The following is a 21,815-nucleotide window of genomic DNA, read 5'->3' as shown; positions in this document are numbered from 1 at the left end:
GTACATGCCCCCCTAATCGCCAAACGTGTTCAAGTCATATCCACCGGAGCCGCCCTCGTTTCCGTCGCCGAACATTTTGAGATGAAAATTGGAGATGTGAGATGAAAATTGGAGAGGAAAGGGAGATGATTTGAGAAGAATAGATGTATGTTTGTGTGTATAATGAGGATGAAAGAAGAGTATTTATAGAGTAAAAAAAGAAGAAAAAAAATACCGTTGAAAACGGTAAATGATTTATTGCGTCAGCGTGACGATGCCCACTCACGGGCCGGCGAGTGGGCGTCACGCCTAGCGCCAGCGCGTGCCACGTGGCGCTGGCGCGTGGCGAGCTGTCGTGTCAGCCGTCCCTCCGGGACGAGACACCCGCCGAGACGAGATCAAGATGTATCCCTGCAATGCCATCTCGCTGCCGTCTCATCTCTTCGAGACGAGATAGAGATAGCAACGACACGCGTTGCGAATGCTCTAACGCGTCTAAGATCACCGTCAGCATTGTGCGATGCATACTAGCAGAAAAGTCAAGTGTTGTGATGTCACTAATTCACATAACTCAAATATTCTTATCTCGAATATTGAAAAACACTCTTTGGCTACACATAGATAAAAGGGTTTTGATACTGACACATAAACTTTAATTAATTCATGAATTATACACTATCTATAATATTAGCTTTTAATACAACTTTCAATTTGGTGCGATTTTATTAACAAGCTTAAATCTCCAAATTGAAAATTGAAGATCAATATTATTTCATTGATTTTTTAAAAGTACTAATATTTTCATTCGTCGAAAACATTTTTCACAACTTATTACCTCTAATTAATAATGTGGACAATAGTCACAATACAACTAGCAAAGTTTAGTACTCTCCAAATTTTAGGATTTTAGATAAAAATATTTATGTATATTAATCATATCAAAATTATCTATATGCACGGTATATTATTCCGCAGCATTCTATACAACGCGACATTGCTCCCCCACCCCACCCTACACCACCCCCACAAAAAAACAATAATATTTCCCACACACAAACCCACACCGGCCACACACGAGTATATATTCACATCACACAGTGAGACTGTGAGAGTGAGTACAGGCAAACCAGCTTATGCTATATTTACGGAACAACGGTGCATCGTGATCTCGATTCATTTACAAATCCAAGCAGATTACTCACTCGTATACGCATATACTCTCTATCTCTACGGATACATTAAGATACAATAGCCTATTGAAGCATATTCATGAACTTCAGTGCAGAGCTCCATTGAAGCAGATAGCCACTGATCAATTGCTTCAGCAAAGGTAGGCTTCATTTCAATTTTCCAATCAATTTAGAATAAGATGCTTTGTTTAAGCTCGCACCGCCTCTTGCTTCGATAGGTGCAAAATATTGAGATCCAAAGCCGAAGCTGATCTATGCGATGAAATTCTTTCTGAAGAAGAAGCGGAAATCGGAGACCGCGATATGAAGGTATACGTATCGGCGATCGGGATTAAGAGACTAGCGGTGTCCGCCGTCGCCGGATGCGGAGGTGTTTGGCGGGGGATGAAGTGGAAGAACTCACTGCCGGCGGCGGGTAAACGCCGATTGTCGCACCGCACGATAAGGCTGTTCGCCGGCCTGCTTTTGCCCTTTCTTCTTGTTAGGACTGCTCTTCTGGTGTTTGAATCGGCTGCCCTCTGTTCTTCCCCTATTGGTAATTTCTCTTTTACGCACTTCTCCCTCCGATTTCTTCGTGTGTGGTAGTTTTGTAAATTTGGTGATATCGTATGGGTAAAATCGTAAACTCAGCCGTGTGAAGCTGCAGGTTGTCTGACATGGCGGTGTTTTGGCGGGAGTGACGGTGCCTTGGTAAGTTCACATGGTAATTTTAAGTAGTTGGGTAAAATATTAGCTATAAACACAATTTGTTCTATTTTGGGGGGTTTATGGACATTATTAATAATATTGCAAACATTTAATGGTAAACAAATGATTGAATTGTTAGTAATATTGTTATTTGTTTGAAACTTCTTATTATAGTAAACAAATTTAGTGACTGATTGGATAAGTAGTTTAGCTGGAAAGGAGCAGGACTAGTGGATGAGCGCTTTCTGAGGACTGTCGGCAATCAACTTCACAATTTTCTTTCATCAACACATGGCATGCTTTAGTGCAACACACCACTTGATTTGACATTGATTTTGAGTTTGATTTTGATTTTGATTTGATTTTAATTTAGCCTCTTAGCAAAAATTTATTTTTAATGGATGCAATTTTATTTAGTACGAAATTTAAGAGTAGTGTGTTAAATGGATGCGTGTGAATATAGTGAGAGAGAATAAATAAGAGAGATGAAAAGAGAATAAAGTAAAAGATAGAGTTACCTTTTGCAAAAAATAAAAATAATTTAATTATCTTAGAAATTCTCAAAATAGAAAAATGACTCAGTTAACATGTAACGGATGGATAGTAGTAATACTTTAAGGTCTAATTTTGACTCGATGAGAGTTATATATACTACTATTAATTTTGTAATATAATGTTAGTATAATGATTTAATAGAGTTTAAGATTCACTTATTCAGAATATAAAAATCTATAAGAGACATTTGAACTTTTCTAAATGATAAAATGAGATATTCTTTCGTGGATGGAGGAAGTATATAAGCATGGAATTTGAAGATTGCCTTATCTTCATGTATTTTATCATTTTGTCATGATCTAGTCTAATAGAGGACCTCTCTAGTACCTAGCCTATGACTTTATCCAGGAAGAAAAAGCCTTCACGAGCCACTAGTGCAAGAATTACTGTGTAGCCCACCTCCACTATGATTGGTGGCTGCAATGATTATAGGCTTTTGTACAACGTACGTAGACATTTACGCCATAAAGCAAAAATGCATGTGAATGAAATGCATGATTTTGTTCCTATTTGGTTTTTGCTTACAATTCTCTGCTTTAATAATGCCAAAAAAGCTCAGAGAAGAGCTGACGAGGGCCTTGCAGGAGGCAAGTGGTAGCGAGAATGGTGGTGGAATTAGTACAGTTGATGGTTCTAATTTTGACCCAGTTTCATTCAAGGATCTTGTAAAGGATATGACTATAAACAGACAGGACATAAAAGCCTTCGCTTTCAAGACCAAGGCCATGGTAATTCACTAATTTGCTAGTGTACTATTTTATTCAGTTTTAACTTATTATCTATGTGCTTTTTAAATTTTGGCATTTCTTTCTTTTCCTGTTTTTGTTTTGAGTCAAGTTCACCAAATTTTATCTATAATGAATCTTTAGTCATCCATCCCTCTTTAGTTCTTGTGAGTTTTCTTGCTGGATATAAAAATTGAGACAAGTGACGGGCGATAAGGAGATGAAAGGAAAAATTTGGCGTGGAATGAGAATTTTGTAATGTCAGTTTCTTTTTTTGTTATAACATGTTATGTTTATGATACAAATGGCTTGATGAATGTGATGTATTATACTTCATCGATGGGTCGGCAGCATGGTAGTAACTCACATGTGCGCTTCTTTCACGTCAACTTCTTTTGTTTTGTTTTTCTTGGAGAGGGACACTTCTTTCATCTGCAATATAATTGGCAACATGTGAGATCATAAATTTTGTTGCTGGCTAAAGATAAAAGCTTTGAATATTATGTTCTGTCACTTCAATGCCTACTCTTTTTAGTGCTTGTTATATGTCCACAATGTGAAGAAAAGTGCCAACCATCTCTGATTTAGAATGTATTGTTTCATTTTGAGATAATATACCAACTATAAATAAGTGAAAGTTGGGTGATGGTGTTCTAATTGAGGTTGGTGCCATTGCATTATCATTCAAATAAATTGTGCAGTTATCTTTTGCATCACTGCATGTGTGAAAAAGAGAATTTTGTAAATTTTCTTCACAACAGAGAAAAGCTTTAGGTGTATGTATGTTGTCAAATCATTGTTACATAGTTATTAATTATAAGGCCTCCAGAAATTGAAGAGAAAAGCTGCTCATGTAATCAAAACTTGTACTTCAAGTATCAACGGATATGAATGACACATTGGTTCAGATTCATACCTTTTTCTCATCTGGAACAACATACTAAACTTGCAGAAGGGGATGGTAGAAACTGATAGATATTTAATCTCGTAGCTCAATATTTCTTTACTGATCTTCTAATTCCCAATATGATAAGAACCACATTACCATAAACTTATGTTGTTCCTTGAAGAGGCACTCAACATTCTCTTGTTCTTTTGATTTCTGAAGCTGTTTTGATATGGCATTATGAAGTTGACTTAGTCTGTGGCATTATTTCGTCTCTAGTCTATTTGATGGACTTGCACATTAACTCTCTATCCCATCGCAGATTGCAAAGATGGAACACATTGTAAAAACAGCTCAGTGGCACGAATCTATGTACTGGCATTTAGCTGCTCGTGGTGTACCCAAGAGCCTCCACTGCCTTTCACTTGAAATGGCCGAGGAATATGCTGTGAATGCTGCAGCACGCTCTCGAATACCTTTGCCGCAATACATTCACCGCCTCACAGACATTTCTTTTCACCATGTTGTTCTTTTAACTGACAACATCCTTGCTGCCTCTGTGGTTATCTCCTCCACTCTCAACACATCAAGGAATCCCGAAAAATTGGTCTTCCATGTGGTGACTGATAAGAAGACATACACTTCAATGCATGCATGGTTTTCAGTAAACTCAATTGGTTCTGCAGTTGTTGAAGTCAAGGGCTTGCATCAATACGATTGGCCTCATGAGGTGAATGTAGCTGTTAAGGAGATGCTAGAAATTCATCATCAGATCTGGAATCACAATTACCGAAGTATGAAGACAGAGGATCTTGAATATGGGAATGAAAATTACCACAAGCTAGATGTCCTAAGTCCCAGCTCTGTCTCCCTCTTGAATCACCTCCGTGTCTATCTACCCGAGGTAGTTTTTCGAATAAATTACTGTTTGTGACTACTCCTATAATCTTATGTCCATTTTCTCATATCAGTGGATCTTACAGCTGTTTCCAGATCTGAACAAAGTTGTGTTCCTGGACGATGATGTCGTAGTACAACATGACTTATCACCCCTGTGGGACTTGGATCTCAACCAGAAAGTTGTGGCTGCAGTTGTTGATTCATGGTGTTTAACTGACTGCTGTCCCGGACGAAAGTACAAGGATTATTTTAACTTCACGAATCTAATCATATCGTCCATTTTAGACGAAAATCGGTGTGGATGGCTTTGTGGGGTGAATGTTTTTGATCTACAAAGATGGAGGAAGAGCAATATCACTGAAGTGTATCATCAGTGGCTTAAACTTGTGAGTATGCTCCATTTTATGCTTAGATCATTATTTTGTTGGTGTTAATGTTACTTCCTTTTCCGTAACCTCTTTATTTTGCAGAGCCTCAATTCTGGTTTTGAACTATGGCATCCGGGAGCACTTCCACCGGTCTTACTTGCATTTGAAAATCACGTCCACGCCATTGATCATTCGTGGCACATATCCGGTCTGGGGTACCGGTATCCACTAGTAGACAAGCAGATCCTGGAAACTGCTGGCGTCGTGCATTTTAGTGGGCCGGCAAAGCCATGGCTCGAAATCGGGTCACCAGAGGTAAGACATCTGTGGACTAGGCACATAAATTCATCGAACCATCATATCAGAAAATGTGGAATATCGAGTTGAGAGGATGTTTTATACACATATATATATATCAATGTATCTATATCCCCGATATTTGTTTCGGTTTAAACTCTGGAGGAGTTGGTCGAGGCAGAGGGAAGAAGGTCGAGCCTTCAGTCTCTTCTCAGACACTGCTCCTCTGTGGATAATAGCATATATATATATAGAAGATGCAAGCCGAGATATCTATATATATATATATGTGTGTATAGCCTAGATTTCTAACCTACAAAACCAGAGTAGGGGTGAAGAAGATTTTAATGTAACTGTATATTAATTTGTAGCTTCATCTATATATGTATAATATCAATATGGTTCTCTACTCTGTTAATTCTTGCTTTTATAGTTTGCATATTTTGGTTTGAGTTGCTGCAGATCATATTGTTTCTCAATCATCTCTCATTTCAATATGCCATCTCTTCCTACCAATACCGTTGTTAGTGAACGACATGAGTTTAAATCAAAATTGTAAACTTAGAGAGCTATAGAACGGAAAAAGTTGGAGTATTCTTAGTAGAAAATCTTTTCGAGGATGGAACAATTTGAGATAGAAAAGCATAGCATTTTATAAAGTCCCCTGGTGTGTTAAATGTAAATCATGAGACATAGTTTCATAAAGAAATACATATATCCAAAAATTAAAGAAAATGCAAGTCCATATATATCAAAAGCCAATGCTTCACCTCTTGTAGAACTGTACCAGAAAACATCTTGATAACAGTTAAATTAATTGGACATTAACAGCTTATATTTGTTAGGATTAATTCCACAACATCATCATCAAGTTCAATGTAGTTAGTGTTTTACATAGAAAACTGCTGTCAGCCCCTAACTTTAGATCATCAAATTTCCATAAACAATATATAGATATATATAGGAAATTACACCATCTTGATCATCCATCTCCAATATTTCTTGCCCTTTCAGCTGCAGACATGAACATGAATAACTGGTTAAAACCATTAGTACTTCATCACTTAATAATGAAAAGAACGAAAGCATAATAACGAGGATCATACACGAGCTGGAGTGGGGTTTGGTCTGAGCGGGCGTAGGAGGGTTCCATGAGGTTCATGGGGAGGAAGTTACGGATGTCGTAAGGCTGTGTAGTCATGGGCTCATGGTACTCGGATCCCTCAGGCATCAAGCTCATCTCCTGCTGTGCTCTCTCGCTCTCAGCTATCTGCACAGACCAACCAAATCCTAATGAGGTTTCGTTTCAAAACCAATTTGTGGCATCATAAGCAGCTCGCTAAGTATTTAAGTTAATCCTTTTTAATTACTTCACATTTTCATTACGGGACAACTGATATGTGAATATCTCAACACCAAACCCTACTATATTTCAAGTAGTTACCTTTGCTCTGAGAAACATGTTAGCATTATGCAGCTCTAGCTCCTGATCATAAATCAAAACCAGACATTATTGATTAAGTTTTTGCAAATGCTAATCAACAAAAAGTAGTTGTTTATTAATTAATTAATTACCCTCTTTTGCATGAGCTCTATCTCAGCAAACAACAACTCATTCTGCACAAAAAACATGATATGTTAAAATATGATATGGCTAGATATGTTTTGTCTCAAAAGTAAGAGTTGAATGATTTACTTTCTTGGCGCGAATTCGGCTTATGGCCTTCTCCAGTTTTCCTTCCATGCTTTTGAGATCCTTTGGTGGCAAACTTGTCACTCCATCTCCCAGCATTTGTCTACACAGTACTCAAACGTTTATCGGTAGCATAACATATCTCTCTATATATAACTGACATGTCGGAAACAGCTAATTATAAACCTGTTTAAAGATTGTATATCTCGTATTTGTCTGCGCAGCTTGTTAGCTTCTTGCTGGTAAAACTGGTCATAATTCAAGATAGAGGAAGGAAAAAAGTTAAGACTGTGAAAACAAATAATGCAAGGAAGTCTAGAAAATCTACTGTTGTACTGTACTAGCTAGCTAATTTTCTTGCAATTCCTCATTAAACTATTTTTTTTACTGGTAATGTGAATAAATAACAACACATTGTGGAATTGAATATGCAAAGCTAAGTTAATTTAACACACAATTTGATAAATCAGTTTGAACATTGATTAATACTTGCCTGGGTATTAGCCTCTGATGTGGACACAGCACTTGAGGAATCAGCAGTTGCTTTCTTGTACCTATCAATAGTTGCCCTAACACTGCAATCCATACAATTCATATTTCAAAACCTAAATCCATTCATATTTCATAATATTCTAATAAATTAGTTATGTTAAAACCCAGTTTTTAGTATAGTAAATAAATTACTATGATCTTACCTCTTTGAAGAGCCATCATCAACTTTAGATGATTTAAGATCTTGGGATACAATTTAGTGGATAAGCCAAGTCATATTAGTATATTCCTCATGATATAATGCTTAAACACAAAGTCCATTGCACATTCAAGAATTATTATTCAAAAACTTTCTATTTTACATATATAATTATTAGTACGTAAAACTTATACAGTAATTTTTACGTGTTGTACGTATCTAGTACAATCCTACTTGAACCAAAAAGAGATTCATGAATCGAGATCTTGATTCAGATAGATACAAGAATTTCCATGAACAATTCGTTTATGAGCATAAAGCCATTTACAAATAGTGTTAGGTCAATTACATACTAGTCCACATAAAATCAGGTTCAAAGAATTGGATTTTGATTCAAATGGACTTCAAGTTCATTAAATTGGAAATCCCTTGAAATTAATTATAATTCAAATGTCACCACATTATTATTACTACTACTACTACTACTACTATAATAGTAATCCAATTAAAGAACCATATCCAATCGAAAAGACATGCAATTAATATGAAAGTTATAGAGATACTCCATATGCATATATTCATGAACAAAATAAATATTTTTAAATATCTCGTGACCCTATCAATCAATCATGGTCCTAATCTTAAATTTAAGGTTGCTTCCTGACTGAGTCAAGGGCTCTCTCTATGCAAGAAATGAATTAATCAAGAATATCTTTTCATAGCAATAGTTAATGCTATATATGTCAGAATGTCAGCAGAATGCTACAAGTAGCTAGTGTACATGATCACCTTAAAAAAGCCATTTGTATGCTGATGACATCTTATTCATTCAGATTGTGTATTACTTGGTGCTAAACTGACACGATTAGAAATTCAAAATTTTGATGATAAACTTTAGAGTCTACAGTCTGGTTTGACCCCAAATTCAAATCATAAAATTTGATTTGCTAATTCATGATACTAATTGAATCAAATTGTTTTGATATATTCGGTTTCGTTTACAATTTCTTTATATATATTTTCCAGCTTAGTAATTATAAATATAAATTGTTTTTTCATAATAAAATTTGAGTTCACAAAAAAAATCCTTTTTCATAATAAAAATTCAAAATTTTAACTTGATGCTACAGTAGGGTTTATTCCAAATAGACAAAAAAAACACACATATTTCAACAAAGCAATAAAAAAAAACGCACAGATCCATCCATCCATCTATGATCTATCCATTGATTATGATTTATGAGGGAAGCAGTAGAAGCTGCAACCTTAATTTCGTCGACGCAACTCAGATCACACAACATGATTGGCTCAACCAACCCAGCAGTAGCATCCCGCCACGTGTCGGGGCTGCCCCTCAACCGGCGGTTAATACCCACTACCACCACCCTTTTAACCGCCTCGACCCTCCCAAAATCCCGATATTGCTCCTCCCCCACCAACAAAGTAGAAAGACTTGCTGCTTTCTATCCTCAGCTATTTCTCAGGAATCTATGTTTATATATAGCAAGTCCCGTTTGTCTGCGTGTTGTTCCGAGGGGCTCAGAGCAGCCATTGATGCCCTTTTTCCTATGCACTCTATTTACATCTCAACACAATCCAATTTCCTCTTATAATTAAGGCACTAGTTTGAGATTGTTTCTCTCTCTCTCTAGAAGTGAAATGTGACAAGGCTAATCCAAGAAAATATATGTAGGGTGATTTGGGTGTCAATTTTTAGCTTGTTTCAATAAAACAATTGGGAAATTAACTTAGCAGAAAAAGTTCATTTTTCACAAAATTTTAAAATAGATGGTGGTGGTGATGATGCAATATGGAAGGGAGAGAAAGGTTGAGGTGAGTACAAAAAACCTAAGAGTGGAGGACAAAGAAGAAGTCGCAAGATTCCTTTGTTGAAAACACGACTTTACCATGCAACTCATTTCAAACCCTAGCCCTTATTTTTTCATTTACTCAGCTGGAGTTCACAAAGTGTGGAAGGGTAAATTTTGAGGAGTTTTGAAACCTAGTTTTGATTAGGTTTAAGAAAATTGACATTGAATTAAACGGTCACAGCTAATGGGGACTTTGACAAGTTTGTGATAATTAAGAGCCATCTTGGTGAAAACCACTTTAACACATGTGGGGTGTATACTGTATAGGGTGTAGGCAACATGACATGCTTCATGATAATTAGTCTTGACAACTTTAAAAAAGGTTTTCTTTATATTTACATGTGTTTTCTAGTTCCTTATTTTTTAGGATTGCGATATGACCATCTATTATATGTATAAGTTTGTCACTTTGAATATTAGAGAAAGGTACTGACAGAACTTAGTCGTTAGTTTGAAGAGAGTTTTGTAGTCGTGCGACAATATCTCTTCCATGAAGGCAATGTGACTAGCACAAATGTTCAACGTATTGGTTAGGAGATCTACATCATCTAGTGTGCCATCTTGCTACTTTGTCACCTCATACTACATTGTAAATTGGATTAGCTATTTTAAATAATTCATCAAGCTCTAAAAATAGTAGAATCATATTACTAATTATTCACAACGTTTTTCGACCGGTGTCTGTCAAATCCTTCGAGGAAGTGACTAAGGCCGAAAGTTGAAAAATGTTGTGAGTAATTAATAATGTTATTAATTCATATATTTTTTGTGCTTGGGGAATTACTTAAAATAGCTTTTCTCATTTACAGTGGATCGAGTGGCTGACGAAGCTGCAAGATGGCGCACCAGACCATGCAGAACTCCTAACCAACACGTTGAACATCACCTTCAGGAAAGAGATACTGTCGCACAAGTGCCCAACGGCTACAAAACACTATCCAGACTAACTACCAAATTCTACCAACGCCATTTCTAATTCATACGCAAAAGGTGACAAATTTATACACATGTGGGAAATAAAACATGGTATGATTAAGCTTGAGAATTTTCTCATTGAAAATTGTAACGTTATAGGAGATGGGAGTAGGTCGCTGGATAGCAACCATATAGACAAGAAACTATAAGACATGCTGATTTTGGTGAGGTTCGTGGTTGGAAAATCGGGCATCAACAGAAATGTAAAAGAAAATGTTTGTGGCACATTCCAAAGCTTGTATTTACAAAGCATATCATGCTGCCACACCATTAATAACCATACGTAGGGTGTCAATCGGGCGAACATGCTCGGATTATTCGGTTATAGGTGATTCAGATTACAATTTTTTTTGAGTTATAAATTACAACCCTAATCCTAAATTTTTGAATTTCAGGCTAACTTGCAAAGTTATTTTCAACCATGTCAGGTTGCGGTCTACGATTTAAGGTCAACCGAGTTATGATTTTTTCGGGGTTATAAATTTCCATCCTAACCCTATTAAATTATGGAGCTATTCGGGTTAACACATGTGTTTCGGGTTGAATTTAATTCCCTGCCTACACGTCTAAAGCAATAAATAAATACTATCCACACATGAAAACACAAACACACAGTGAAAAGTGAAAACACACACATCCATCTGCAACCTTAATTTCGTCGACTCTGGGATTGGCTGCCCCCCTTCCACGCTGGCACGAGATCCCACAATATGATTGGCTCAACCATCTCCCCAGTGGGATCCCGCCACGTGTCGCCGCTGCCCCTGACCGGCGGTTAATACCCACGGCCACCCTTTTAACCGCCTCGATTCACTCAGTATTGCACCCAATTTCTTCACACCAAAGTAAAAAAGACTTGCTTTTTATCCTCAGCAGGAATCTATGTTTGCATTTAGTAAGTCTTGTTTGTCTGCGTTGAGTGTTCAGAGCAGCCATTTTCCGCCATTTCCCATTTTACAACAAAACCACCATTTCCCCTTAATTATATTGGCATTAAATAGTGTAGTTTGCTATTGTTTTCTCTCTCTCTCTCTCTCAATATAAAAGGTGGGAAGGGTAATTTAAAAGAAAAAAAAAATCTAGGTTGATTTAGCTGTCATTTTATCATGAAAGTAGCACTTTTTTTTCCAGCTTCAACAAATATTGAAATAAAAAAAGACAGTTTATGATAAAAGAGTGGCGATGATGATGTAACATGGATGAGAGGAGAGAGAATAGTACAAAGTTGAAGACAAAGAAAGTCGTCATATCGGAAATGACGGAAGATTCCTTGGCTAAAACACGACTTTACCACACAAGCCATTTCAAACCCTAGCCTTTGCCCTAACCCTTGGGTTTTTTTTTTCATTTTAATCACCCAAATTTAAAAAAAGGGCATATATGTAAAATCCATCTTGTGAAATCAAAGTGCAAAAATTGATGGCTTTTAATTTTAAACCCTAGGTTTCAATTAGGTTTAACAATTTGAACTTGTGATTAGATGAAATGACATTGATTTAAGGAACAGTCTCAGCTAATAAGAGTTATCATCATATTTATAGGGCTGACAAATGACATGTGTAGAGAGAGAAAGAGATGATTTACAGGGCTTGTTCCATAGATCTTTTAAAGACTTGCATTTTGTTTGATTCAAAATTTACTTAAAACTCACTATTGAGCTACTGGTGTTTTTAACTATGCACACTTTTATTCCCAACCATCACTACAGATCTTGAAAGATTATCAAACAAGCAACACAAACACTCATAAAGGAAACAAGATCCCACACAAAATCAATCAAGAAAGACAAATCAACCTAAATCAGTGAACCAACACCCAAAAAAAAACCCTACACCATGAAAAAAAGGATGTAAATTAAGAAAAGAAAAAGGGCAACAAAATTGATCACACACTCACCTGTTGTTGGAGTACTCATAGAGCCTTCCGCGGCTGGAGAAGACGACGAGGGCGACCTCGGCATCGCAGAGCACGGAGAGCTCGTAGGCCTTCTTGAGAAGGCCATTCCTGCGCTTGCAGAAGGTGACTTGGCGGTTGGTGGTGTTCTCAATTCTCTTGATCTCTATTTTGCCTCTCCCATTTTTGCGTTCATCCATTGGAAAGCTGAAATAAGCAAAACAAATTTGGAGAGTGGATTAAGATTATAGCACCAAAATAAGGTAAACAATTGTGTGATTAATTACCAATAGGAATTGGAATTTGAGAGAGAGGATATGGGGAAGAGGGTGAAACAAGATCTCTCCTTTTCCTTGCTAAATTCACTGTTTTTTTTCTATACTATACTTGTGAACAAATAGAGTTGCAGAAATTGGGAATGAGTTGTTTCAGGAGACAGATATTAATAGCTATCAAAATTGACCTCTCAACCACACCCTCAATTATTTCTAGTTTAGAGCTTTGCCTACCTATATGCTATGTGTTAAATGTGTAAATGTAAATAGAATATGCTTACCTTTTAGTATCAACTTTTAAAATTATGTGCATGATTCATTTTTCATCTTATATATACAAATTTGTCACAAAGTGTAAATGTATGTGGCCTCAACTTATCCATGCTATCTAGTAGTATGAGAGAAGTGGTTATGTTAGAGCGACGGACACGGTAAACAGAACTCGTATGATCCTGCACTGTGAAGAAGGTCATCGGATTTGTGACAACTACAATGACTAAAGTTCTCTGGCCTTATGGGCCTGAGAGTTCAACTCCACCTGGATCCGCCATTAATTATTCCAGTATTGTGTTTAAGAATTGTGTGGTAAAAAGAACTTCAAATTTAGTCTAGGCAGAAAGGGGATGAATTAAGAGTGTTTTACTCCTGATTACCAAATTACACTCTCAATTATTATCTCTTCTTCCCAACTTACACATTAAACACTACATGTTACTAGTTCGGAACAGACATGTCTTTGCAAACCCATGTCAAAAAGGTTATTTTGGGCTTTTTTCACACTCAAGTGGCTAATATATTTACTTTCTTTACAGTGGTGAAAACCTTCCAAAATTTACATAAATAAGAAGAAGTAATTTATGCACCTTTGAAGATATGGATCACATTGCTAGTTAGTGTTTTGCGTTAGGGAGAAAACCACATTGAGATTCATGAATAGATCTTTCACTTAGGGAAGTCAATCGCGTTAATCTATTTGGTTCGGGACCAGATCTATCGGTTCCGGTCTGTGTTTTCCGGTTTAGGTCAATCAAGTTGAATATTCGGGAACTCGAAAATTTTGGTACTAACTCAATCTTTGCTTTTCAAGCTAGCCTGTCTGGCTAGAAAGTTTGCAATTTTTAAAAAACTCTCTTTATAAACATATTGTTGCAGTAAAAAATTACGTGAATATATCTCCTCAATTGAGATACTTGATCTCGAGTTAGATACAAAATTAAGCGTCATTTCAACATTAAACTTACATGAAAGGGAATGTGTAGTAGTGCTAGGTAATGGTATAGTATGAACTTCTTTAATTTGGGTCTATTAATTTACTTAACATATTACAAATATTAGAACACGAATAATTAAAAACAGTAGTATGTGTTAACTTAGAGAAAGATCTAGTTTCCTAAAATAATAGTAGTAATATTTATCTCAATGAAGTTCTTTAAAAAAATAACGGTCATAAACTGAATTTTGTTAATTTTAAAGTTTTTTTCTTTAACGTGCCTAATTTTAAATGACCACGTTTTATGAAAAGATTATATTTGAACTAGTAAAAAGGGGTATAATTCTTCTATCCAACCTCACTCACGCACACGCTTGTATCATTAGAATTATGAGTATGTTGTTACTAATTTTTTGAATACTATATTTTTTATCGAAAACTAAAAAACTTCAAAGGGAAGAAGAGTACTAAATTATTTTTTTAATAGTACTATATTTTTATCGAAAACTAGAAGGCAAATCAATGAAACAAAAGAAGAGGATAATATTCTTTTAGCCCTCTTTAGTTTACAATTGTTAAGTGCAGTATAGGTCATAGTTAAGTTTCTGTTTTGGAATTCGACCTATTTTCACATGCTTCGATTCCGTGCACACTTGTCTTAAATACTACTATTAAACTCTCTCACACATTACAATATTCAGTTTTCCTGCGTCTTCGCTTTAAATTTCCTTTCTACAATAAAAAGTATCATAGAAGGTGTGGCGGTCGTCACTAGCATTGAAAGGCAAATGCGAAGTGGCAATTGTTGTTGACAATGAATTAATGGCGGACAAATAACAAATGCAAACAGGGTGCCGCACTATGGGAATATTCACAGCAACTGCGAAGACTGAATTTAATAGAGTTTCTCGTATTTTTTCATTTTCCGCGTAGGTTTTGTGTATGCTTATTCAGCAACAAGCTAGATGTGGAAAATGTCAAGTGGTGTAAAATTGAAGAGTAAAGGTTGTTGGTGTTGTAGTGTAATTAATAGCCGATATGTTGAATGTTTAGTGAAATATTGCAAGAAATCAAAGAAAATGATGTAGAACGGAATTTTGCCATATTTTTACAAAAAATTGATATAATTTACAAATGCAAATGACAAATGACAACACATTGAAAATGAAGAAAATGAGATAGTGTGTCCCCTTTCAATTCTGAATGAGTATTAACCACCCTATCATAATAGCGTTAAGTATGGGCAACGAATTTGGAACTTTCTATCCAAACTTTAATAGATAAATATTAAAAACAATGAAAGAAGGAACTCAAGTTGATTCACAATTTCGAAGCTAAAATAATCTTAATTTTAGTACAAAATAATCTTTTGGCTCGGTCGTTTTGTAACGCATAAAATAATCTTTTCTTTTATTACATTTCACAAGGGTTTTCCATTGTCAATTTCGGAGAAAGATTTTGGGACTAAAAAATGATTTGGTGGTTAATATAGACAATCATGCTAGCTCTAATATAGTTAACACAAATTCACGTAAGTCAAAATCGTGTGATTTCAAGCAAAACACTATTAGTGAGAAATTGCCATTGCAACTCAAATTAAAGAATGTGCATAAACTTTTTCTTTCTCTTGATCATATTCTTTAAAAAAAATCTATATAACCACCCTAGATCAACAAACATTTTTATGATCACAGGCAAAATACACTAGTTTTTGATGCAAAAACGAGTGTGGATCAACTTGTATATAGCCGATTTCGAACCAATTACCGACGGAAAAATCTGTGTAGGTCAACTTGTATACTGCTGATTTCGAACCAATTACCGACGGAAAAATCTGCCATTAATCGACGTAGTAAATTCAAATATCATTATTTTAATTAAACATATGGATTTGGACAATTACCTTTCGAATTGCTTGCTTCATAAGTAAATGGAAATTGCTTCATAAGTAAATGGAAATCATGCAAATGTTGATCTACATTGAGTGTGACTTAGGAAATATTTTCTCTAACCATGGATTCAATCGAATTATTTTCCATTAAAAATAAATTCAAGTAAAATACATTAATTACAAATCGCAATATACGTACAACATTTAATGTCTTTAACTTGGAATATTGCAGCTTCAAACTTCCAAAAACTTTTTATGAACAACTGTCAAGAATTGCTTATTTTTATTCGAATTTAACTTTTATGACAAAGACGCAACGACCAACAAAATTATTGTTAGTGATTCATATTCAAATTAATTGAATACAACACTCATTATCATTAAAGAACTAACACTAAACTGCCCATACGCAAGTAGTAATAGTAGTAGTATTGATAATAATAACTCCACAAAAATCATATGCAACAAAAGGTTGAAAAAGTGACTTTGCCACATTGCATTTACTATACTCCTATTTAGTGTGTTTGTGTGAGAGAGAAAAAAGAGATGTATGGGCAAGCAAAAATAGTGAGGCATTGAGATGAGGAATTATTTGAAAGGTGGAGAGAAGGAGAACATAAAGTGGTAATAACCCATTCTCTTTCTCAACTTTATTGGTTGTGCAACCAATATCATACTAGGGGCTAATTCTAGGATATACTTATTGGTCTAACCTACTTAAATAACACATTCATTCACATCTTTTGGGTCATAACCAAGAACCAAATCACACTTTTTTCAGGTTTCAGGTGATATAAATCATAAAACCAGGATTGGCAAAATTAGAATCTTAAAAATGGTCAAGTCAAATACTTAATACACAAGCATAACTCTACAAAGAAAGCACTAACAAAAATGTCATAATAGGGATAGACAGTTATGCTAAGCACAAAAAGGATTTTTTCCCCATAGCAAAAGATGGAAAAACTACCAAATTTCAATTAATGCAAAAGAAAAGGAGTCCCCACTTTCCACCTTGCTTGAGCAACATCTCCATAACCAAAGTGTATGCATTTAGAGGTTAAGAGTGGTGGGCTCTCCCAGATGTGCACAATCATAGTGCTTGTATTAACATAAATAAGGAAGCAACGAAAGGTACGTGGAAACGAAAGCAGACAAGAAAACAATGGAGTGGAAAGGTCACACTAATATTGCACCTTCTTTGGGTGCCCATGCCCACCTCCAATAATTCTTAAGCATCCATGGGGTGGGGTTATATGCACTGACCTTTTCATTGTCTCTGATGTTGTAGTAGGTGATCGAGCACTGTAAGCATATCTCCACGAAGAAGCTGCGAGGCTTTTACAAGTGTGTTTGTTAGGTATCAAAACATGTATTTTCTATGTAACAACTAGTGCTTATTATTGACTCAAAGGAGCATGAAGCTCGAACAATTGATTGTTGAAAAGTACAAATTGTAAGAACGAGTAAACTAGTATCCAGCCATTGCTCTAAACAAAAAGGTTAAATACACATTTAGAAACTGACAAAGGAATGTAAAAATAAACCTCTACGTTAAGCACAATGGGATAAATTATTGGAAAAATGGTAAAAAGTTTGGAAACCATTGCCATCCACCTTATCTTAACAGATCGTATACATAGCTAAAGCATATGAACGAATATGAACTTTTGCTATATCACCCTGCATATTGAACTCTGACAAAAATCCGGTACGTATGCAGTACCTTGCATATCAGATACATCTTCAGGTGAAACACAAAGAATCCCTCATTATATACATGAATACCACTTTTCCATTCATGTTATCCTTTCGTCTCGCCATTGAAACAGGCGGCCAAAATAAATAGACGAAGACTAGTTTTGTATCTGGATGAGAGGTCACAATCATCCATTGCCCGAAAACTAGTTGGAGATCTGCACTGTGCAATTTTCAAAATAACAAGAATAAAAATACTGAAAACAAATTCACTTTAAAACATAGCTGGAACATGTATAAAGGACCATACCAGAATTTTGTTAATTTGCATCGCTGCGCAAGGCAAAGACGGGAGGTTTGGGATCTGTTGCCACAAAATGCAGAGTATGTGAGCAGCAAGTGCATGATTATTACAAAAAAAAAATATGGTAGAAGGCATCTACCTTCCACTTCGTTGCGCATCCAATCTTGAGAACACATCAAAGCTTGCAGAGTATCAGACTTCTCAGCACCCCAAGAATGGTCGAGGGCTCTATCTCCAGTATCGAATAGGGATTCCAGTGCAACTTTTGATATTGGAATCCCCAATATGTTGCGGGCCATCATGGAAAGCACAGGATATCTTGGCTCATGGACTTTCCACCAGTTTAATATACTGAAATCAGCACTACGAGGGAAAAGTGGTTCCTCTAGATACTTGTCTAAGTCTGATTTTGTGTTTTGGCTAACTGAGGTTTCATGGAGATATCTGTCGAACCCACTAAGTCTGTCTTTAACAACACTACCATTAGTTTCAGAAGATGAATTTTGACCGTGAGCAGCTAAAGGTGAATAGATAGCATGACCACTGTAAAGAGCTTTCATGCAATTTGAAACAATGTCTATGCAATCAGGAGCACTATCACCATAAATTTGGGGATAATAGTACTCCACCAGTTTCATCTTGAATCGTGGATCCAAGATGGCTGCAATAGCCATAATCAAGCTGCATTTCTTCCAATACTCATCAAATTTCGATTTCAATTTCAATGCCAAAGAGCTGATAAAGTCATCTGACTTCTGGCACCATTCTATCAACTGTAAATGAATGTCACAAATCTCAGCAAAATAAGAATTTGCAGTGACATGTTTGCGACCAACAAAGACATTAGAGACTTCATGAAAGAACTTCAAGATGCTCGTAATGCCCCTCATTCTGTCAAAATCTATGCCAGAAGGACACATTGAAAAGTCAGGGTCATGTTCTTGCAGCTGAGGAAAGGCTTCTTTGTACTCTAAAGCAGCCTCAAGCATCACATACGTCGAGTTCCACTGAAATGGATTATCAGTAGACAGCCATTTCTGCCCATTGATGCCAACTAACTGCACTATCTCATCGAATTTTTCTTGTGTTGCACGAGAACCTTTAATGTACTGTATGGTTTCACGAACTTTGTTGGTTATCTCACGTGAAGTTTCCAGGACATCTTGGACCAATAACTTCACGGTACTTGCTGCACATCTTACATCAAATAATTGCCCTTCACACATGAGGAACCTGTGCTGACAGAGTTGGTCTCTGATTCTACACACAATTTTGTCGTATGTGAGACGATTATCAATAGTCAATGAGAATAACTTTCGGTCGATATCCCAATTCCTAAGACTTGTCATGATCAATTCTGAGAGCATGTCTTCTGCTTGAGAAGTATCAACAGACAAAAAGTTCAAAATTTTCTTCTTTAGTTCCCAAGAATCATCAATGTAATGTGCTATCAAGCATAGATACTCTGAGCCTCCATTAGTAGCCCATCTGTCAGCACTAAGGCTGACCTTCCCGGGTAATTTATCCAACTCCTCGTACACTCTTTGCTTCTCCTTTTTATAGATCTCTATACAGTCAGCCTCAATTCCATTAACTGTCACGAAATCAAACAAGGGTTGCAGGTTTTGAAGAAATGTCTTGAAGCCAACATCCTCAACCATACCCAAGGGATATCCATGCATTATAATCATACGTGCAAGATCTAGCTGACTCCGCCTTTGATCAAAATTTAAGCTTCCCGGGCCCATATTTCTGACTTTCGCCCCTTGCTCAAAACTTGTACTTGCAACGGTTACCATCTCATTCTTCATCGCAGATTGATTATAACTATAGTTGGTTATGGCTAGGGTGGTTTGCTTCCTCTTCCCCCTCGTCAACAATTGACTTATATCATGGTTTGAACGTCTGCGACACCTGATCAGATGATTCCTCAAATGAGATGTCCCACTGGTACTCGACCCACTGAGTATTCTCTTACAGTGCCGACAGATAGCCGCAAAAGTTTCACCTCTTTTAACTCTGTCGAAGTCATTCCATACAACAGATTTCAACCTACTAGAATTGACAATCACCGCTTCTTCTGTGATCTCCATCAGCTCACAACTTGACCTACTCAACAAAGGCAATGCATGAAGTCATACGTTGGAAACAAAATCACTTCATTCTTCAATAATTGGCAGATAAAAACAAAACAAAGCCAGTTAATAATCAATCTAGTAAAGAAAGCAATTTTTCATTAGGATCCATTTTGAAATCAATCATCGCATATAACAGATAAAAAGAAACAAACAAATTATAAATTATATAACGAAAAATGAACACTTCCAGAATCTGAGAAACTATACACAATCAGCTTAAATTGAGATTTTGGAGGCAAAACATGTTGCGATGTAAAATAACAAGGCCAATTGTATAACCCGATTAAACACGAGAACAATCCGACCCGTTTATGCTATAGCGAGATGGGTCAAATCGGGAAACTCAAATAAAATAAACCCTAATACCGACCCGTTACCCATCAATCACATTATATTCTCTGAATAAACCAAACGAAAAAACAGAATTCGGAATTCGGGTAAGAAACACAAATTACACATGAAAACACCCAAATCTGCCACAAAATCAGGAAAAAAAAGCGAGCAAACTTACAGGGAAACGGAAGGCAATAAAATCTCGAATTGGAATTATGTATAGCAAAGATGGCGTTGCATTGATGGTGGGAGAATTTGTTCCGTACGCTGTGTGTAGTGCGTGAGGGAAAGAGAAGGTGGAGAGGATAATCGGAAAAATGGAGCTAATTTTATGGCGAAGGTGACGACCGGTACCTAAATGGGCTTCTTGTTGGGCCGACACAATCGATTCGAATCTGCATAAATGAGGCCCACCACTTTTACTTCTAGTTATAAATTTTGTTAGTGGATAAGGGACTTGTGAGATACTATTAAAATCTGAAAATATAATATAGTAAGAAAGTAATTCTTTTTATATATAAAATGAATTGTGAGTTGTTTCATGATATGGATCGTTTCAGCCGGCTCTAAAATAAGTGGAAATAATGCTTTGAATCGGAAAAAATTTGTTGGTTCAGCCATAAACCGTTATTTGATTGAATCCGATTTCTATTTAATTATTCATCTTAACCTAGTTTGAGTGCAAATGACATAAAAATTGTCGAAAATGAGAAAATGAGATGTTAGAAATAAATGGGATAAAATTCTTTTTTTGGACTCCTTTTATCAAAATTAAATAAACATTTGATTAAAATTCAGACTAATTTTATATATAGTTCCCCAACTTTTCCTACTGAAAACCTACCTCTCTCATTCCTCCATCAAGGTTTCTTAGCGATGGAGCATTTAGATCGTGAATTTGCTAAGCTCAGAATCACGGTTTCGGGAATTTCAATTCCGATTTCGATAATAATGTGTTTCGAAGGCTTGCCGTCGCACAGTCAACTTTCTTGAGCGACATGGACGCATTAGCCGTGAAGTTGCAAGATCTACATATTTACGATGAAATTGACTTGTTATCAGTCAAATTTGCGAAGCTAAGCTTAACGTGTTATAACACTGAATCAGCGCAATCCACGTCTAGTTCAAGTTCAAGTTTGGATTCTGGGAATGGCGACGAGTTCAGGCTTCTTCCTGGATTCTGGGAATGGCGACGAGTTCAAGCTTCTTCCGGTGTACATTTATGAGGAGACGCCGCAGGCTACATCCGATTCGGA

At 36.2% G+C, this 21,815-nt stretch overlaps 3 protein-coding genes across 7 annotated transcripts; 1 reads left to right on the top strand and 2 right to left on the bottom strand.

Moving 5' to 3' along the window:
• The first annotated feature begins 1,046 nt into the window (after positions 1 to 1,046).
• Positions 1,047 to 5,996, top strand: LOC121741414 (probable galacturonosyltransferase 15). Of its 2 annotated transcripts, none has more exons than XM_042134147.1 (7): positions 1,047 to 1,309; positions 1,388 to 1,704; positions 1,816 to 1,859; positions 2,996 to 3,139; positions 4,345 to 4,926; positions 5,006 to 5,308; positions 5,393 to 5,996. In XM_042134147.1, exons 2-7 carry the CDS (start codon positions 1,473 to 1,475, stop codon positions 5,675 to 5,677), a joined length of 1,590 nt encoding a protein of 529 aa, XP_041990081.1. In that variant the 5' UTR covers positions 1,047 to 1,309; positions 1,388 to 1,472; the 3' UTR covers positions 5,678 to 5,996. The 2 variants fall into 2 exon arrangements, with proteins under 2 accessions (XP_041990081.1, XP_041990080.1); XM_042134146.1 differs by having other exon boundaries at positions 2,966 to 3,139.
• Positions 5,997 to 6,395: 399 nt separating this feature from the next.
• On the bottom strand, positions 6,396 to 13,194 carry LOC121741415 (agamous-like MADS-box protein MADS1). The gene is made up of 9 exons (XM_042134148.1): positions 12,998 to 13,194; positions 12,714 to 12,917; positions 7,774 to 7,855; positions 7,467 to 7,528; positions 7,284 to 7,383; positions 7,163 to 7,204; positions 7,032 to 7,073; positions 6,694 to 6,857; positions 6,396 to 6,601 (listed from the first exon to the last, which is right to left on the bottom strand). The coding sequence occupies exons 2-9, from the start codon at positions 12,908 to 12,910 to the stop codon at positions 6,598 to 6,600; spliced, it is 693 nt and encodes a 230-aa protein (XP_041990082.1). The 5' UTR covers positions 12,911 to 12,917; positions 12,998 to 13,194; the 3' UTR covers positions 6,396 to 6,597.
• A 3,927-nt stretch (positions 13,195 to 17,121) lies between these two features.
• Positions 17,122 to 20,865, bottom strand: LOC121811280 (zinc finger BED domain-containing protein RICESLEEPER 1-like). 4 transcript variants are annotated; one of them, XR_006052520.1, is made up of 5 exons: positions 20,738 to 20,865; positions 18,228 to 20,197; positions 18,095 to 18,148; positions 17,813 to 18,002; positions 17,122 to 17,424 (listed from the first exon to the last, which is right to left on the bottom strand). XR_006052520.1 is itself a non-coding variant. In XM_042212107.1 (4 exons), the coding sequence occupies exons 2-3, from the start codon at positions 20,179 to 20,181 to the stop codon at positions 18,105 to 18,107; spliced, it is 1,998 nt and encodes a 665-aa protein (XP_042068041.1). In that variant the 5' UTR covers positions 20,182 to 20,197; positions 20,738 to 20,865; the 3' UTR covers positions 17,544 to 18,007; positions 18,095 to 18,104. The 4 variants fall into 4 exon arrangements, 2 of the variants coding, with proteins under 2 accessions (XP_042068041.1, XP_042068040.1); XR_006052521.1 differs by having other exon boundaries at positions 17,122 to 17,416; XM_042212107.1 differs by lacking the exon at positions 17,122 to 17,424 and having other exon boundaries at positions 17,544 to 18,007.
• Between the last annotated feature and the right edge of the window lie 950 nt (positions 20,866 to 21,815).

The sequence above is a fragment of the Salvia splendens genome, chromosome 7 (assembly GCF_004379255.2).
Source record: "Salvia splendens isolate huo1 chromosome 7, SspV2, whole genome shotgun sequence".
Taxonomy (NCBI): Eukaryota; Viridiplantae; Streptophyta; class Magnoliopsida; order Lamiales; family Lamiaceae; genus Salvia; species Salvia splendens.
The sequence above is the reverse complement of the archived record's forward strand: the minus strand, read 5'-3'. Positions and strand labels throughout refer to the sequence as shown.

Excerpts from the sequence above, each read along its gene's own strand:
- LOC121741414 (XM_042134146.1), top strand. The coding sequence starts at position 1,473 with ATGAAGGTATACGTATCGGCGATCGGGATTAAGAGACTAGCGGTGTCC. Across the intron at positions 3,140-4,344 it reads CTTTCAAGACCAAGGCCATG|ATTGCAAAGATGGAACACAT; the intron begins GTAATTCACTAA and ends ATCCCATCGCAG. Across the intron at positions 5,309-5,392 it reads ATCATCAGTGGCTTAAACTT|AGCCTCAATTCTGGTTTTGA; the intron begins GTGAGTATGCTC and ends TTTATTTTGCAG.
- LOC121741415 (XM_042134148.1), bottom strand. The coding sequence starts at position 12,910 with ATGGATGAACGCAAAAATGGGAGAGGCAAAATAGAGATCAAGAGAATT. Across the intron at positions 7,205-7,283 it reads GCCGAATTCGCGCCAAGAAA|AATGAGTTGTTGTTTGCTGA; the intron begins GTAAATCATTCA and ends TTTTTTGTGCAG. Across the intron at positions 6,858-7,031 it reads ACATGTTTCTCAGAGCAAAG|ATAGCTGAGAGCGAGAGAGC; the intron begins GTAACTACTTGA and ends TGGTCTGTGCAG.
- LOC121811280 (XM_042212107.1), bottom strand. The coding sequence starts at position 20,181 with ATGGAGATCACAGAAGAAGCGGTGATTGTCAATTCTAGTAGGTTGAAA. Across the intron at positions 18,149-18,227 it reads GATGCGCAACGAAGTGGAAG|ATCCCAAACCTCCCGTCTTT; the intron begins GTAGATGCCTTC and ends TTGTGGCAACAG.